The following is an 18,723-nucleotide window of genomic DNA, read 5'->3' on the forward strand; positions in this document are numbered from 1 at the left end:
CTATCTTTCTGCATTGACTACATTTACTTTTAATACTTTATGTACATTTGGCTTATAATACTTATGTACTTTTACTTAATTAACATTTTCAATGCAAGACTTTTACTTTTAATGGAGTATTTTTATATTGTGGTATTGTTACTTTTACTGAAGTATAGGATCTGAATACTTCTGCCACCACTTCAGCTAAATGCACTTAAGTATCAAAAGTCACAGTACTGATTATGCAGAATGGCCACTTGCACATCGTATGTACATCATATTTGTGTTTTATCGTCACTGGTACCTTAATGTGTAAGCAGCATTTTAATGTTGTAGCTGGTCGAGGTGGAGCTAATTTGAACTATTATGCATACTGTTACAAATGGCTGGATTAAACTGCCAACAGTTCTCTGGGCAAAAATGAGCTGCTGGGTTCCCATTGATTCCATACTCCTCTCACACTCTGATACACAGTAGCTTTCGGGGCCCCTGGAGTTCGAGGGCAGTTGCCCCCTTTGCCTGGTTGGTAATCCAGCCGTGCTTTATAGTTAAGTCTATAGCAATGCATCATATGTTATAAACTGATTGCATGTTTTTTTAAAATGAAAAATCTGAATCTACAGAGTAATACTACAGTGTCAAATAAATATAGTGGAATGAAAAAGCAGCCAACATTTCCTTCTGAAAGGCAGTGGAGTAGGACTATGAAGTAGCGCCTTGTTGTTCTTGCTATATTGTAAATTGAACTAAAGAATATAGATTGAACTAGAATACAGTAAACCCCTAATGAAATAACCTATTGTACTCACAGAGGGTTTTTTTCATCATCTGATTACCCAAATATTCTCCAGCGATACACTGTGCTTTTATGCTGAAGCAAAAGCGTACATTTCCTGTCACATGCTTATTCTCTCTGGCTACCTTGACGTGCGTAATTAAAGGACCATTGCTATTTCGTTTGCTCTGCGCATGTTACCGACTCAGCATTCAAGGAGTGAAGGAGTGCAAGCTTTTGGGCATATTTCAAGCAATACAAATGAAATTTTGTTTAAAAACAAACATGGTCAGTAAACACAAAAAATGTGTTTCCAAACATATTATCCTATGAGGTATTCATATGTATGATACTTACCTAAAGACATAATTTTATTCTTGTGTCACTTACAGCACAGACTTTGTCATTAGTTCTTTATAGAAAGTTTGAACTATTACTTTATTGGTTATAATAAACAGAATATTGTGCTTGGACAGCTTATATAGTAGGACTATGGGTGGAAAGAAAATTTTTGGTTGAAAGATACTCCTATACTCAGATAGTTCATTTAATAACAACACCAAATCATTAAGCAGTAAGTCACAGTTAAAATACTTACGGCGATTAGGCTACTAAAAAGCAATTAAGAGCCCACTGTAGTGAACACATCCTCATTTTTCTGTAATAAAACCACCGAATATCTTTTCAAATAGCTAGGCACATTTGCATTAAAATAGACGTCTAATTTCACAGTAATAACTCCATCACTGCTTCTACAAAGACCCTCCGGAGATCCATCTTTTCTGAGAGTGCAGTGCATCAATGATTTTTTTAACCATTACTCAACACTGTCAACACATTACGGAAATGTTTCAGCATTCCAGCTCTTTAACATCAGAAAGCCTACACTACAGCACATGTGGGCCCACAAACAGAAAGGAGCATACCTACTCGAGTACTTCTATTTTATGCTACTCTATACTTCTACTCCACGACATTTTACGGGTAAATATTGTACTTTTTACTCCACTACATGTATATGACAGCTTGGGTTACTAGTTACTTTGTAGATTTAGATTATTAATACCAAATGTAATCAACAAATAGGCAACATTACTGACATAGATTAAGTTACCCAGCAGTATATAAAGTAGTTCAAATCAGCCACACCTTTCCTTCACGAGCTGCAACAATAAAGTGACGCTCACACATAATTGCATCAATAGCCTAATTATAATCCACTTATAACGTAAACATTGTTCTGAAATGTAGTATAGCCTACTTTTACTTTTGGTATAAGTATATTTTGATGCTAATGCTTCTGTACTTTTACTTTACTAAATTTTGAATGCATGACTTTTGAATGCATGACTCTTTTTTAATTGTTGAAAACACAAAACATTGTGCATACACCACAGAAGTTTATACACCGTTTAACTGGTTAGGCTCGTTTTACCAGTGACGTGACACAGCAGTAACTTAGAATAGTAACGTTATGTTGACCAGAACTATCTCACAGAGGACACCGTTATACGATTTTAACGGGCACCGGGCAGCTAACCAAACAATATTTTCCACGGCCATATCCTAAGAAAGCGTATAACTAACTAACTAACCGACCTAACTAACTAACCGACTAACTAACTAACAGTGGCGTTGAGTCAGAAGAAACCGTACCCCAGTTCCTTCTATCTGACGTTACACCACACATCACTGAGCAGCGGCTGTACTCCAGGCTGTACCTAAAACAGGTTTCCGTAGCAACGCGGTCACAACTTCCAAACAGTCAGTGCTCCGTACACAGCAGTTTCTTGCTCTGCTTCCAAAATGTATTCAGAGTAAGTAAAAAAAACAACCTCAGAATATAAATAAGAACATTTGTATAATTGCCGTGTTTTAAACTTTATTTTCTGTAAACTAATTCGTGCCGTCACTTACAATTTGTGTTTAATATAAGTCTTGGATAGATTAACTGCCGTCAACTAGCGTTAGCAAACCGACGCTAACGTTAATGTAACGTTGATGCTAAAGATAATGCTCGCTCGTGCAAGCTATCGTCGAAGAGGTTGACAGTGTGCCGGGTTTTGTTTCCATTTCCACTAGAAAATCCTCAATTCTCATGAGTAACGATCTTCTGTCGACAAAAGCTGGCAAGTACAACTGTTTAATACTGACTTAGTTTAGTTTAGTTACGTCACGTTGTAATCTGTGTAGCTGTGGACTATTCTACTGGACTATTCCCTGATGGGAAGATGCTGCCGAGTTATCACTCGCCTGGGTCAAGTGTGGGGTAACTTAGTACATGGGATAGTGTAGTTCATTTGAAGCAATGAATAATTATTGTATCTTTCCTTATTTCTTTCCTTACTGTGTGTGCGTGTGTGTGTGTGTGTGTGTGTGTGTGTGTTTTAACTGAACCAGGGTACGATGGAATAAATGCCCAGATCTCTCAGATCCCAGGACTGTCCCCAACCATCAGCTCTCTTCCAGAGGAGAGGGCCCGAGGGCGGAGGGCCGGAGTCCTAGAGAGTGATTCTGACTATGTCAAGCTTGCAAAACAAGGAGGGCATAAGGGTAGAGCCATCCTGTTGCCTTATATCTACACATGTTCCTCTGACTGGTTAATACATTTTGCCTACATTTATTTTTTCATCCTTGTTCAACAGGACTTTTGTGGCATGAGGAAACAATTACTTCTAAATCGAATGCATACAAACCTCCAGACTGGTTCTGCACTGCATCAGAAGACAATAACAAACCAAGGTACTTGTAACATTTGTCTTATTATCATGCACTCTGACTTGTAGTCAGTTTGTGATTAAAAAATCATCCATTTATTGCTAATATACTAATACTGCCAGTACTGTTACTGTAATGATAGTGCCAATAATGCTACCACACTATTACACATTTGCTGCTATTGCTACTACCTGCTCCTGCTACTATTACTTTTAATATTGCTAATAACACTAACAATTACAGTATTACTATTATAGCACTTGTAAAAAGCTTTTAAAGTCCTACCAAATAGATGGGACAGTATAAACAGTAACAATCAGCCACCATAATGGCTGATTATTTATTCTTCATTATATATTCCAGTTATCATTAAGTGAAGGATACATTTCATATCCGTATATTGTTGTTTTTTTTCCAACAGTCTAATTAACAGTGAAGAGAAGAAAAACCCTGGAGCTTTTCAACTGCTAGAGCCCCCCTTTGGGACTGACAATATGTCAGCCTGGGAGAGGGATGATAGCAGCAGCAATGGCAAAGAGAAGGTAAACAGAGAAATGCCAAAGTAATTTAGCCACATGAGCCACCACAAAAACAGTTTATTCTATCTCTTGTGTTGTTTTAGTCAGTTGTGACCCTATGTTTTAAGACAAAGTTGAAGGATTGTTAGGGATGCTGTAGTGTTACACACTTCATTTAGTTGTTACTTGATCGAGCAGACCTACATACTGCCAAATTGAAGCAAGATATGGAGAGAAAAGATATCCTGGCTGTATTTACACTCACAAAATAACGACCATGCACTGTGACTTTGCTTTGTGTTCTGCAGAACGACAATGTTCATTACAGCCAGATGGAAAAATTGCAGACATCCAATCAATATTATGAGGCCAGCAAATTCAAGAGGATGTAAGTTCATGCGGCCACAAGATGGTGCTGTTGTTCTGCATTATAGTCAGTAAAAGTGGCTGGTGTCTCAGAATGCCACATTTTACAACTCTCAGAAACAGAATTGCACTAAATACAATAGATTTATTATAGACCACTGATCTTATTATGTCAGACTATATCAGTTATTGTGAGTGGAAATAACTGAGTAAAAGGAATACATTGTTTTGGAGTCATAGTACAAAGCAGTTATATTAGTTTAATACATACTTAACCTATTCTACCTAATCTATAATCATAAGTTCTTTATGTGTAATTTAGTTAACTACAGATATACATTTTTAAAAATCTGTACTTAGGTAGCATAATTAAAAGGGATGTCTCGATGTTGTTACTAAGCAGAAATGGCAGGCTGCAGTCAAACAAAACAGCACACAGAGCAATGGTGTCTAGACAAACCTGGACGTTCACCTGTTTGCTTTGGCTCACTACTGGTCCGTGCTGTGTGTTCTCTGTACCTTTATGGAAACTGTCAATGACTCATCAAAAACACAAAATAACCTCACATGCAATATAATAATAATAACAATAATAATAAAAACTTTATTTTATTTTATTTATTTATTTATTATTACAATGCTACAGAGACAAGACAGTAAAGACTGTGGTCATAGTGCATGTATTGTTATGATACTGTACATCAACAAGTCCACAAAGGATCCACTGCAAAAAAGTCCTCCAATCATATGTGTTAAAACAGGCAAAAATATAATCAGTTATTTTCGTCACTGCAGTGCAGCGATCAGCTATACAGAGTCTTGGTGCAAGATATTGACTTTAAGAATTTAAAACAATTACATCACACCCTTTTTCTGCTTTATTTCAAGAAAGATAAAAAACAAAATCTGAGATTAAATTACATGTTTCAATGGATAGTTTAGTGGAGTTGGTGGTTTGGTATAAGATGAAGAGAAAACTGACGATTGTAAATACCAGTTGTTGACTGTGCGCTATGTTGGAACAATACTTTTGTAATGAGTAGTCAGAGTTTGTCTTGGTATACAATGTTGGAAAGTTAGGGTCCATATTAAATGTTTAAACTGTGTCCGCTGTAGTCTCTCTGGCATGCGATGACAAAACATTACATCATATTTTTAACTACAAAAGCACCATCTGGTTTGATTTACATGAAAATTTTTTCCAAAAATTGCATTTCCATCATATTTGGACTTTATGTTTTTGGTGTTCTCACAGAGTGTTTGACAAGAAACCACCTCCTGTCAACATGTCTAAGCTGTTGAGCTTTGGTTATGCAGAAGACAACGCTGATTTGTCAAGTAAGTAGCTCAGTGTTTCTGACAATTTGAGTTCCAATTTTCCAGGTCACCCACCATAAATCATTTCCTTTCGTGCTTTTTTTTTATCATGCTATCAAAATTCACCTCTATTATAATAAAAGGAAATGAAGCCAAGCCCTTTAGCAGTGTATTGATTTTATATGACTTAATCTGTGGATATAGTACATAATGAAATGATGGTCACAAAATTTGAGGTGTGAAACATTAAGATTTCAGCCATTAAGAATTTATGATGCCTCTTGTCCGTATAATGTATGAGATTATTAGTGAATTATGTGATAATAATTAGGTGAATGACTCGTGCTCGTATACATTTCCATGTCAACAGATTAGAAGACTGCCAGTGCGTGGGAAAAGGATGTACAAACTCAAATGCTTCCAACAGGAATAGTTGCCATCCTCTCCTCTAACAACATTAATGTCTTTGCCCCTTCATGCTGAGCCGCATCAAACATTTTACTTAGTTGCAATTGTTTTGTCATGTTAGATGTATTACTCAAGTATGAAAGTGCTTCATTGAATTAAAGCTTGGACCTTTTATTTATTGTGCCTGTTAGTGGTTACTGATTAACTGCATTCCTTAAGTAAAGAAGGCACCATTAACTCTAGTGTTAAGTTTGTTGCTGTGTCTGTAACTCTGTAAAAGGCAGCTTTAAGGAATAAAAGTCAAATATTTCAAATAAAATTAAAGTTATTAAAAATGTTTCACAATCTTTTTTACTTTTGCCTTATATACCCATATTGTATTTGCTCCCGCAGGCAGAAATTTGAATGTGAATAATTTGCCACAAAATACTGTAACATTACAGCAAATGATGGCCCATTTTCTGAGACACATCATATATGTAATATTGCTCTTAAAACAGATTAAGTTGGTTCTGTGTGTCATAGTTTTGACATGCCAATGTATTGCACGCCGATGTCAGAGGTTATCGCAGTGTTACTTGAGAAAGCTGCATGTCATAACATCATTTATTCACAGGCTTCAGATTGGCTATTGTGTTGACACTACACACTCCAACTCATGGTTTCTCGAGTTCCGTTATAACAGCAGTTTACGTCACACAAGTTGTTTTCATTGCCGCTGACAGGGTTTTCTTATCTTTTTAGGTCCCTATGAATCTGTTACACATCTTGATGTAACAGGAAGATGGTCTTTTTACAGGGGGAAAGCATGACTCAACCCCTTATAAAATATAACTGATTGGGAATTGCTGAATGATAATCACTGACTGCAGCTCGTACTTAGCCACCTTTTATGTCAGTCATCATTTTGATGTGTGACTGATCTTGCTCTGTTTGTGGCCGGTGGATGTTTTTGTGAGATGTTACTCCTCTCTCTGGAACCAATCAGTGGCAAGGCCAGAGGTCACCACTATATCAGCTCTGCAGTCAGACATAACTTATTCGAAAACAGCTGCAACAAGTATTCAGAGGTTTTACAGCAGAACAACTTTTGAAGACATTTTAAACTGGATTTCAAAGCATCTTCTGCAGTCATGGCACCGATTTTACTTAACTGTATGGGGAGTGACCACAGTGAGTATATCAAGTAAGTATTTGGGAACCTCAACTAAGCTTGGACTTGTTTCTTGTTGCTCCTCAAAATCAAGTGTAATTGTGTTAATCCATTCAGAGCATATACTTAGTCCTTAGGATTCACTTAAGCAATCTGTCCATTTAATAATATTCTGTACTATATTGCTCTTAGACAACATGTCCAAGTGAAAAATCCCTACTTGGACACCATGGAGGAGGATATTCTCTACCACTTCAGCTTGAGCACCAAGACTCACAACCTTCCAGAAATGTTTGGAGATATTAAGGTTTGTGAAATGCAACTTAAAAAAAAACCTAATTTTGGGTTTACAATTTCGAAAGCTAGAAAACAGAATTCACTAGTCTTCTTTCTCTGTTTTTCCCATAGTTTGTGTGTGTTGGTGGCAGTGCAAATCGAATGAAGGCTTTTGCCCAGTTCATCCACCAGGAGCTGAAACTGCCTGGAAACCCAGAGGAGATCAGAGATATCTGTGAGGGAACTGATCGCTACTGCATGTATAAAGTGGGACCAGTGCTCTCTATAAGTGTAAATATTACTTAACCAGTTTTTACAGAACAATAATATATACTAGTAGGCGTTAATAGCTAGTACTTTAAATATTGCATTACTGGTTTAAAAATGTTAATAATGTTTTTTATATGTAATTTCCATCCTGATCTTGTTTCCATCACAGCATGGCATGGGTGTCCCTTCCATCTCCATCATGCTGCACGAGCTCATCAAACTGCTCCACCATGCTCAGAGCCGTGACGTGGTCGTGTTTCGCCTTGGAACATCTGGTGGAGTCGGTAAGTGCATTGTATTTTTTGTTTTGAAAGTGAAAAACGTTTTCAAATGAAGCTTTCCTCTATCCTGGCTATCAGACAATGACTTTAAAACAAAATAGATTTAAATTTCTGCCTGGTGTCATCTCCAGGCCTGGCTCCAGGGACAGTGGTGATCACGGATAAAGCAGTGGACTACTCCTTCCGCCCCCAGTTTGAGCAGGTGGTTCTGGGTAAAGTTATCATCAGGAGCACTGAGCTGGACAAGGGAGTGGTCAGTGAGCTTCTGCAGTGCTCTTCTGAGCTTCAAAACATTCCAACAGTGATTGGAAACACCATGTGCACCCATGACTTTTATGAAGGTATGAATAGCATCTCACACTCAGGTTGTCTGTGATCACATTTGCAAATCATTTTTTAATCACCCCGTCCCACATGAGGCGTACAGGCAAGAACGTCCACAGCTCAAAACCATCGGTCAGGTAGTGACAAATCGTGTGCTGTGTCTCTCTAGGTCAAGGCCGACTTGACGGAGCTCTCTGCTCCTTCTCTCGTGAAGAAAAACTGGAGTATCTGAGGAAAGCTTACGAAGCCGGAGTGAGGAATATTGAAATGGAGTCCACCGTATTCGCTGCTATGTGCCGCGTCTGTGGCCTCAAAGGTATTGTTTTTGTTACAAAATGTAGAACATTCTGTACAGTGGCACAGCTTATTGACTGGTTTGGGGATACAATCTGTCAAGTAGATATTGGTCGACATAAGTTGTACAGAATTCCGAATAGATAGATACGTGTCTCCCTTCTACTGATTTATAATCTGACCCACTGATGTCCCACTTTAGTATATACTATATGACATATGATATGATAATCTCCCCTTTCTCTCCAGCGGCTGTGGTCTGTGTTGCATTGCTGAACCGCTTTGAGGGAGACCAGATCACCTCTTCTCATGATGTTCTGGTGGAGTACCAGCAGAGACCTCAAGTCCTGGTGTCCCACTTTATCAAGAAGCACCTGGGACTTATTGTCTGAGACCCCTACGTCTCCCATCCCAACCCCAGCCTCCCAAATAGAGTGTATATAGGGTTGACTGATATGTGGATATTTATATATACTGTACTTAACATGTCAATATGTGTATTAGAAACTTATTTAAGAAGTTGTCAAGATTTTTATGATTTCTTTGATGAAGCTAAAATATGTTGTATGTGGCATATATACTGTATATCTAAGTTTGTATTGTATCTTTTAATATTTAATATTCTGGTACTTAAAAATGTTTTCTGTATGTTGATTTTTTGTGACTTACACTTATAAGTCTGCCAAGAAAGTCCACAACAGCTGTTTGTTTGTCTGTCTGTCCTTACGACATCTCAAAAAAAATTCAGATTGTTCCTTTGGAAAAAAAACAACTGATTATATTTTGGTGGCAATCCATGTATGCGGCTTATAGACAATAATCATTTTAGCTATAACTACAAATCTAATAGATATAGAGACAATTCCAAATTCTGAAGGGATGTTTGTAGGATCAAGAAAACCACTTCACATTTACTGTACTGTAGGATACTGTATTTCTCATGAGATGCTGTAGAGTTTAAAACCTACAATAAAAGTCAATAATAGTAATTGCACTGTGTCGCTACTTTGTGAGTACAGCAGCTGTTGTTCCAAACAGCATGATCTGTCCAACTGTGAATATGATTCTTACACATGCAGCTTAGTAAAATGTATTATTTACATTTAATATAATGGTCAGTACCAAAACAAGAGTTGGTGGGACTAAATAATGTGACCCCCAAACATGGTCAGAATTTGAGGATGGATTTGGTATCTCGTCGAGGTGGTTTGGGGGGCTTGATAACAGACAGAACCTCTTTGGCATACTGGCTGTGGTGCAGACCAGCCTCCCGCAGAGCCTGCTCAACCCGCACTCTTGGATCAGACACAATCTGGAAAACAGATGTAAAAAAAACCCAACAAAAACCCACAGTAAATAATACATAATAATATAATTTCCAGCTGTTTCATACTAGATCACACCCACTATGTTACCAATGTTTGTTTTTATGGTTTGAAACAAGATAAATCATTAATCCTTCATGGCTTGGTATTGGAGGAGATTATTTGTCTGATAATCATTAGTGCATGTGTTACATAATAACCAAACTCTAACCTGTTCTCTATACTGATGACAAAACCACACACACACACACACAGTAATGTTTCCATCACTTGAGAGGACATTACATTGACTTACATTCATTTCCTGGAGATTTACCCTAACCATAACCACTACTTGCACTTAACCTTACCCTAAACTTAAGTTTAGGGTAAGGTTAGTTTTAAAGTCTACACCCTAAAATGTAATGATTTATGTTATGGGGACTTGCAAACCCACAATGTGACTGTGTAAATAGATTTATGCCTCTACAACATGAGTAATACACACTCACACACAGACACACACACACACAGACTCTATAGTCCACTGATTGATTGACTGGGTGGCCTTGAGATCAAGGCTGTGTATAAAGTTATCTGACATGAGGACAAACATTGTTTGACCAGCCACCCAGCTTGCATAATTTTCCTCCACTGCATGGGTCAATGCTCAGTCTAACCCAAGATGAAACTAAACAACAGCTGAATATCATCAAGGAAACTGGGTAAAGAGGCCTTGTAGGTTCATAATATGTAGAGTATAGATAAGGAGTTTGGGGCAAATGACCATCCAACTGTAGAGCCTTCGTAATCATACAAAGCTAAAGCTTATATGACGGTAGATGTTATCATGCCTCACCTGTGTGTCTGTGTACGTGTTAATACTGTAGAGAGGCCTTTGGAGCTCAAACTCCTTTACATTCAAGTGCCGACTCCTCCAAGCGTCTGTATCTGCCATCATCCTCTCTGGGTCTGCCTCTGCCACCACCCCAACCTAAGATAAATAGGGGAAAAAACATTTACTATATTGACAACATACAGTTGTCTTCTTACTTACTGCCATGAGGTGGCAGTGATGCCTCGACTCAGATAAGGATGAGTCCAAGTCTTCTCTTGTAGGTCATTACAACTGACAGAGAAAATCAGAGTGGTTGAAAAGGTTAAGAGCAGATAATGATCCACCTGGTTTCTGAGAACTTCCAGACGATTCCGTTTCTCTTCTTCTTCTCTCTGCCGCTCAAGCTCCCGCACCTCTCTCTCCTCCCTTCGCCGCTGCAACATATCTGCCCGAAACTGCACCCTAGAGGGAGCACAAAGGGTAAAGAGTTTCCCTACGGGGATCAATAAAGTATTTCTGATTCTGATTCTGATGGACATCAGACCTAAACAGCCCCTCTCTTCCTCTGCCACAGCCACGACCAACATTACCTATCGCTCCCGACACAGCAGGCCTCCGGGCTGTGGAGGGTTTTATGGAGCTGCCAGAGTGCATTTCCTCTCCCGTCATCTGTTTTTATCTCTTTCTCAGCCTCCCATGATTCCTGTTCTCATTCCTGCCCAAGCTCATTCACACAGCCAAACCCATCAACACCATTATCTGGTATTAACGCCAGTCTCTGCAGAGAAATGCTAAGCAAATCACACCAAACAGAATATTTTTCAAGAGTGACTTAACACCAGTAGTGTTTCACTGCCCTCTCTGGGCCAATGTTTCAAGTGTATTACACCTTTAACCACACCCAACAGTGATGTACTGAAACACTCTGGAATACACTTCCACATCACTGCAGCAAGGTGAGAAGTTAAACCACTGGAGTTCAGAAAAAAACAAGATTTTCAGCTGCTGTTAAGTTGCTGTTAAAGAGCATGAAGTTGAGTGAATCTGGAGTCCACAAATAAAGAGGTTAACTCCTTAACATCCACTGTACCCCTTTTATTTCCCCTTAAATAGCTCTAAGGTTGTTAAAATCATCTCATTCCACACTTTCTAACATCATCACATATACTGTATATCATGTAACAGCTTGTTCTCGCTCTTCATTGAAGCTATATGATCTTTACATGGCTGCATCACACCATCTGATGGAAATATTCTAGATGTCTTGTGGATCACGTCTCATGATCTGTGATCAAGGCAGTGCAATCCAGGAGGTATTTTAATGTGAGGTTCTGTTTATCAGTCTCCCTTAGTCTGTCTTTCAGTTAAAAGGAAATCCCATCAATTTAGTATTGCACTTCACTCCACACAAGTTGGTTGACTCACAATGGACAGATTAAAAAAAGAATGGTCAAAATCGAAGCAGCAGTGGCCGAAATATCCTGACTTTTAGTCCCTATAATGGGTCAACCTCCAAATATCCTCAATCCTATACTTCTCAAAATGCAACCAAATAGCAGCTTTTTATTAGACTCTCCCTGCTTGGTCTCAGATAATCTTAATGACATCATCAGGGCTATGTTTTCTTGACAAAGCTCCTGTAGAGCCACAGATGACATTACAGTCTGTTTTCACAGGCTGAGTAGTACTCCATATGACTAGTAAATTGCTTTTGACATGTACATGTATGGCGAAGTGCCATGTTAATGATTATAACATTGATACTGGATACATTAATAAAAAACATAAATATGTATTTGTAGTATATCTGTGATTGTAAGCACTTGTAAACCCATAAGCATATGGGACATGTCATGCCATGCTTGGTAACGGGCAATAATTTATTTCTAGGGTTCTGGATTCTCTTTTAGCAACTCTTTTAGCATCTCTTTGAAAACTCAAGGTCCCAAGGTGCAACACTTACCTCTCTTTATCTCGCCTTGCCTGTTCTTCCATGACACTCCTCAGATTAGCGAGTCTCTCTTGATCCCTCTGCCCCAGCACCTCCCTCCTTTTCTGCTGCTTTAAATAAAACTGCCTGACCTGGGGGAAAAACAACAGTTTACAAAGAATAACAACAGCCACAAGAACAGTAGCCACACTCCCACTAATATGACTCCCACAGAACTCTTAGGATCGTCATGTCCTATCGATTGTGACAGAGCAGGAATCAGATAAGAGTAGACAGAGAGAATGAGATGATATTTCAATGTCTGGCAGACTATTGTGCTAAATTATATGGAATCCAATGCAGCCTAAATGCTCTCATTAATCAGAGAGTGTCTCAGGTTGCCCATGCTCTCCTAGCAGACCCCTGAGGAGAGAGTTAATTAAACAGTCAAACACACACACACACATTCTGGTATTGTTGTACCTGTGAGGACAATAACTAAATTGAATGATCAAAATACCCAGATAATTGTAACAACATATGATTTCAATTTGATCTCCATGCATGCTCACAATTAAATCTTTCAAACAGTGTAGCCACCAATGGTAAGTAACTGGAAGCTAGTGTAATTTTATCAAATGGCTGGCATATATTGGAAACCTTATGTTATGGTATGGTAATATGGTTTTATTTTATACAGAGCTCCTGATTTCCCAAAGGATAATATGTTTTTATTTATCTAATGCAAACAAGTTTGGGACACCTACATAGCATTTCCAATGGTTCTATAAAATAGGCCACAATAACTTTCATTGCTTTTTATGTAGTCATCCATACTAAACAGGGTCACAATCCCAGAATCCTTTTTAAGACCATAAATTCTCTGATTGGTCCCCTGCCTAACCAGCCCGTTGAATCCGTACTAAGAGAAGCGACCACATTACACCAACTATTGCTGCCCTTCACTGGTTACCTGTGAGATATAGAATTGATTTTAAGATTTTACTGCTTGTTTTTAAAGTCTTGAATGGTCTGGCTCCTGCCTACATCTGTGATTTGTTAACTCCCTTTGAGTCTGATTGCCGCTTTAGATCCTCTGGCAGGGCCCTACTAATGGTTCCAAAATCTCGACTTGTCACTAAAGGTGAGCAGCCTTTTACTGTCCGGGCCCTTCAGCTGTGGGACTCCATGCCTGGGAATCTCAGGCAGGCAAACTCAGTATCCTCCTTTAAATCTCTTCTTAAGACTCACTTTTATCGTATGGCTTTTTCTTAACTGATGGTACTTGTTGTAATTATTTAAATTATTTTATCATGTTTATGTCTTAAATTCTGGATATTATTTGCTTTTATTATATGTCTTTATTGGAAAGCACTTTGTAACTTAGAGGCCCCTAAAGGTCACAGCAGGATTTTTTTTGATGACTACTTTTGCATTCCCTCGCAATATGTTTTGTGTTACCTCGCAATATTATGCATTCTCTAGCAATACATTTCTTCTTCCATTCCTTCTGAGTCATATGTCTACTTGGACTTGTGAACAAAGGATAAAAAAATATCATCTATCATCTAGAAAGAATATTTAGTAATATACCTATTTATGGAGATCTCTTATACAATGTAATTCAACTTGGTTTGATCATAACGCTTGTTTTTACAAAAGTCGTGTGTAACCCATTTATCCCTGGGTGACACATTTATTGTGATGGGTGTGATGAAGATGTGTTTACTTTTTCTTTCTGCTTTGATCTGATGGCGGTCTCCTTCTCCTGCTCCTTCTTTACTCTTGCTTCTTCCTCCTCCTGTTGTCTAGCAGCTATAGCTGCCTCCAGCTTCGCCACCTCCTCCTGCTGGGCCCGCCACTGCTGCAGCTGCAAACACACATGCAAATACGCACCAGGGAGAAACAAACAGTAGGTTATTGTCCATCAACAGCTGTCTTGAAAGAATCACTCACAGGGAGACAACCATCTGAGCCCCACTGCCATGGTGTGGCATGAACTTTAGAAGAGGTGTCAAAACGAACCCTTCACACTTTGTGTTAGATCACCCCAGGACCCATCAAAGCATTGAATTGTAAAGGAAACCCTTGTGTATGAGCCCTATAACAAACAAAACTTTTTCTAGTGAGGAGAGCGTTGTCCTTATACAGCAACTCAGGTCAGGTATTATAAAAAATTCCAAAAAGTCAAGAAAAACAGACTCATTTTCACCAAGATGCCCATCCAACTTTTTAATTGTAGAGATTCTGAGCATTAACTTTTAGTTTAAATTTACTAAGCAAAAATGTATCTCAAAGTATCAGCTTTTTATGAACAAATAAAGCTTTTATGAAACTAAGAGTGTGTGTAAACCCCATGTGAACTTGTCTGAAAATATGGTAATAACCAAACATGGAGATACAATGTCTTGACAGAACATTGACAAATATTTCTCTTCTACAATTGTGTTCACATGTTTGCAGAGAAAGCAAACTGCCCTCACCCAGCTAGATATCTGGAAACAGACGGTCTAAACTTATCACACACACACACACAGTCCAACATTTGCTGGGGAGTGAGTGACAGCAGCCTCTCTGCGGCGTGCCAGGTATTAAAGTGTTGCATTCCGACCGGGCAGACAGATTCACAGATCTATCAGAGGAGAGCTTAGGAATCCCTGAAGGAATGAACTGCAAATTAACATGGCCTCACACACATTAGCACCAGCAGTATCATCAAGTCAATCATACTTGGTGTCTGTCTGAGAAAAAGCAGCAGCTGTGTGTTTGAGAGAAGACTTAAAACAATCCAGCTTCTAATCCAGTTCTATTTGACAGTGTTGAAGCTGGAGATACTACATGCTTCTTCTTTAGAAGTCAAAATGTTGTCACATGCAGATATTTAGGGCTCTATTTTCCCGAAACTGGGTTCAATATGCAATTTACGCAACCAGAAGAGCAATCCTGAGTAGTGACAGTGAATAGTGACTGAGTAACGATGGTGACAGCATCCTGCCAATATTTACGCTGCTACATATGCTGTGAGTACTGTTTTCCAGCGGTCATGCACTGTCCATTTGTCCTGTTTTACAGTTCCTGCTGCTACTGGGTGTTAATATGTAATATGTTGGTGTTGCCGTTGATTCCAATATTGCCTGGTGTAATATAATCTCGTGATTTTGAAAGGTCACAGTAATGATTCCAATGACTACTCGTTTTGCCCAGAGCAAAACACCAGACCTAGAATCTCAATGGCACATTAAAGTTTTAACATGATTGAAAAGATGCCTACTAAACTGCTTTAGTGTATAAAACATCTGAGAGATTTTTATATACAGTGCTCTAACCTAGATGCTGACCATGTACAATAATTACAACAGCCCTTGTTTGAGTCTGGCTGGGAACCTTTGTGGCATGTCATTCGCCATTTTTCTCTCCTTGTCCCCCCCCTGAAAATAAAATTAAAGAAGCTTTGTTTTTTAAAAATACAGAAAAACAAGCACACATAATTAAACCATCCATCAAGCTCTGGCCTGGCCCAGATAAGGGACCTGCATGTTCGATGCTAGGAACCTTGAGAGATGGGATGTGTAAACAACCTGGTGGGTGGGTCGGTCTGTAAAACATATTTTTTGAGGCATACAAACTAACATGTGACAGATAACACTGTCTTTGTTTTTTCCATAGTCTCATAAAGCAAAAAGTTTGGTTGCAGTGGTCACCTAAGGTCACAGAACAATCTGAAATGTATCTTCATAGCTTAGATCCACTGTGAACACTGTAAGAGCCACAGTGGCTGATTTTGTCTTTCTTGTTTAGGCAGAGATGAAAAGGCATTTTAGGGAGCACAAAGAGGAAAAAAATGGTCATTATGTACAGTCTACAGTAATTTGTCACTGGAATCTCATTTTCTGTGAATTCAAAAGGAAATGGGACACCATCCCTTTTCAAGGCAGCACAAAAAGACTGCAGAGATGTCAGAATAACAAAAGAATGATAGCCTTTTTATCTGCACACTGCAGCCTGCTCAAAGCCTTTGTTAATATAACTGTACAGTTATTGTGATGTCTTCTGTCAGGGGGTGTTGCTGCAGCCACCAAAACTTTCTGTTGCAGGTCATTGAATGACAATTTTAAGATATAGAGCAGATGTGTGAAACAGATTAGGTATGAACTCGTACAAAACTGCAAATCATGAACCAGCATCATTGCTGTGAATTATAGCAGCAAAATGCGTGGTTATAAGAATAGCACCTCTCCTCCATATGTGGAACCAATCTACTGAGTGACATTAATGACACATAAGATTTACTGAATCTTTAATGGGACAAGAAATAATGTGCATTAAGAGATGAGAAAAAAACGAAAATATGCAATTATCTTTGTATTTCTGCAGCTAGCACAATGAGAATTTTCCTGAAGTCCATAACAGGTACATCACTTTGCGGAGGAAAAATTATACACATATAAGCAATTAACTCCTCAGAGAGGTGTCAGCTGAAACACTGGTGGTCCACACACTGTTAAAACTGTTAGAACTCTTGAGACTCTGCCGTGTCCATTCGGCCACCAGAGGGATGAAGAGCTGTACTTGTTAGTCACTAACAGGAGGGGCACACAGATCATGTGGGCATAAATTAATCTGTAACAGTGTTGTTTATATTGCAAAGTACACTGGAGAGCAGGAAATTAAAAAATGAGCTTTTGCAATAAAAGAAAAACCTCCCGTCTTATGAAAATCGTTCTTCTTTCGATTGTTATGTCGGTTGTCCTGTTGGCCTGCTCATCTCTTTCCCACCTGAGCATGTTGCAACAATCTGTCATCCCCCCAGGCTTTATTTACTCATGTAGAAAACACAATCGCTCATCAAAGATGCCTGGGAGTGAGATATAAGTGGGAGGCAAAATGAAAGCAAGGACAGAATAAAAGGCTGGAATTAACAGTAACACCAAGAACAATGACAGCTAATTACAGCAGACAGAACACAGCAGAACAAACAGCTGATGATTTGAAAAGAAGAGTCTGTCTTTCAGTGATATACTGGAATGAAATAAGCCATATCTCATGCATTAAATGTTAACTAGTTATCTTAATCATACATTTCATTTTACCTTTCAAATACACACCTTTAATAAACCTTATACTGTATATCACATCTGGAGCTCCTGTATGATCAGTAATGTCATCTGTGTCCAGACACATTAATGCAGCCAGTCATCTTTGCATGGCCAGTCTGTGGTTCTCAAGGAGAAGCTGTGGTCTGTGTGACAGCCTTGCCCTTTCCAAAACAGAGGGATAAAAGCTAACTCTGAAATCAATTACCCTGGATTTCTTCCCACTACACGTTCCTCAGAAGAGAGCTGGCATTACACAGCCTTGCTCCGTATAATGAGGTCAGAACCAGACCAGCACTGACCAAGAATCATCCAGTATATGCTCTCATCTGAACCCATGGAGGCAAGGAGAAGGGTGGTTATTTGCATAATCACAGCTAGAAAATATAACAAGTATGTAACTTACTACCTTAGCTGATAAGTAACATCACAGCAGACCTTATAAACATTGCAAAAAGATACATTTATCTTCTTAATCTATTTAAAAAATGCTATAGCTTTAAAACCAGTTAACACTGGTAGAAGCTGTTGCAAGAGGGTCTCTATTAGATTAGTTAATTTATGTCATTGTAATGAAGCATCATCTAGACCAGTGGTTCCAAACATTTTTTGTCTCACATACCCCCACAACCCTATTAGATAAGCTTGTGTACCCCTTGACTGGCACCACTCAAATATGTTATGAATGGATTATAAACTGGATGTTATTTGGTAAAAGGTAAGTGGACTGTACTTGTATAGCGTCTTTCTAGTCTTCCGACAGTGCTTTACACTACATGTCACATTCACCACATTCACATACATTGATACACTGAGGGCAGAGGCTACCATGCAAGGTGCCGTACTGCTCATAGGAAAGAAATGAATCATTCACAC

At 38.7% G+C, this 18,723-nt stretch overlaps 3 protein-coding genes across 10 annotated transcripts in view; 2 read left to right on the forward strand and 1 right to left on the reverse strand.

Moving 5' to 3' along the window:
- Positions 1-2,263: 2,263 nt before the first annotated feature.
- Positions 2,264-6,421, forward strand: LOC122885443 (uncharacterized protein C7orf57-like). The gene is made up of 8 exons (XM_044216544.1): positions 2,264-2,574; positions 2,840-2,886; positions 3,158-3,310; positions 3,403-3,499; positions 3,897-4,017; positions 4,302-4,381; positions 5,615-5,697; positions 6,047-6,421. Exons 1-8 carry the CDS (start codon positions 2,564-2,566, stop codon positions 6,049-6,051), a joined length of 597 nt encoding a protein of 198 aa, XP_044072479.1. The 5' UTR covers positions 2,264-2,563; the 3' UTR covers positions 6,052-6,421.
- Positions 6,422-6,573: 152 nt separating this feature from the next.
- Positions 6,574-9,671, forward strand: upp2 (uridine phosphorylase 2). The gene is made up of 7 exons (XM_044216543.1): positions 6,574-7,270; positions 7,430-7,544; positions 7,646-7,804; positions 7,953-8,067; positions 8,196-8,405; positions 8,558-8,704; positions 8,932-9,671. The coding sequence occupies exons 1-7, from the start codon at positions 7,218-7,220 to the stop codon at positions 9,072-9,074; spliced, it is 942 nt and encodes a 313-aa protein (XP_044072478.1). The 5' UTR covers positions 6,574-7,217; the 3' UTR covers positions 9,075-9,671.
- Positions 9,672-9,766: 95 nt separating this feature from the next.
- LOC122885441 (coiled-coil domain-containing protein 148-like) overlaps positions 9,767-18,723 on the reverse strand; it is a 28,389-nt gene continuing 19,432 nt past the window's right edge. For 7 of the 8 annotated variants that reach the window (XM_044216537.1, XM_044216539.1, XM_044216541.1 and 4 more), the window contains 5 exons: positions 14,484-14,624; positions 12,788-12,906; positions 11,169-11,286; positions 10,846-10,980; positions 9,767-9,994 (listed from right to left, as the gene is read on the reverse strand). In XM_044216537.1, coding sequence (XP_044072472.1) covers positions 9,851-9,994; positions 10,846-10,980; positions 11,169-11,286; positions 12,788-12,906; positions 14,484-14,624 — 657 coding nt within the window. In that variant the 3' untranslated portion in view covers positions 9,767-9,850. Of the gene's footprint in view, positions 9,995-10,845; positions 10,981-11,168; positions 11,287-11,414; positions 11,616-12,787; positions 12,907-14,483; positions 14,625-18,723 lie in introns of those variants that run through there. The other variant, XR_006380114.1, reaches the window with a different exon arrangement.

Source organism: Siniperca chuatsi, linkage group LG12 (assembly GCF_020085105.1).
Source record: "Siniperca chuatsi isolate FFG_IHB_CAS linkage group LG12, ASM2008510v1, whole genome shotgun sequence".
Taxonomy (NCBI): Eukaryota; Metazoa; Chordata; class Actinopteri; order Centrarchiformes; family Sinipercidae; genus Siniperca; species Siniperca chuatsi.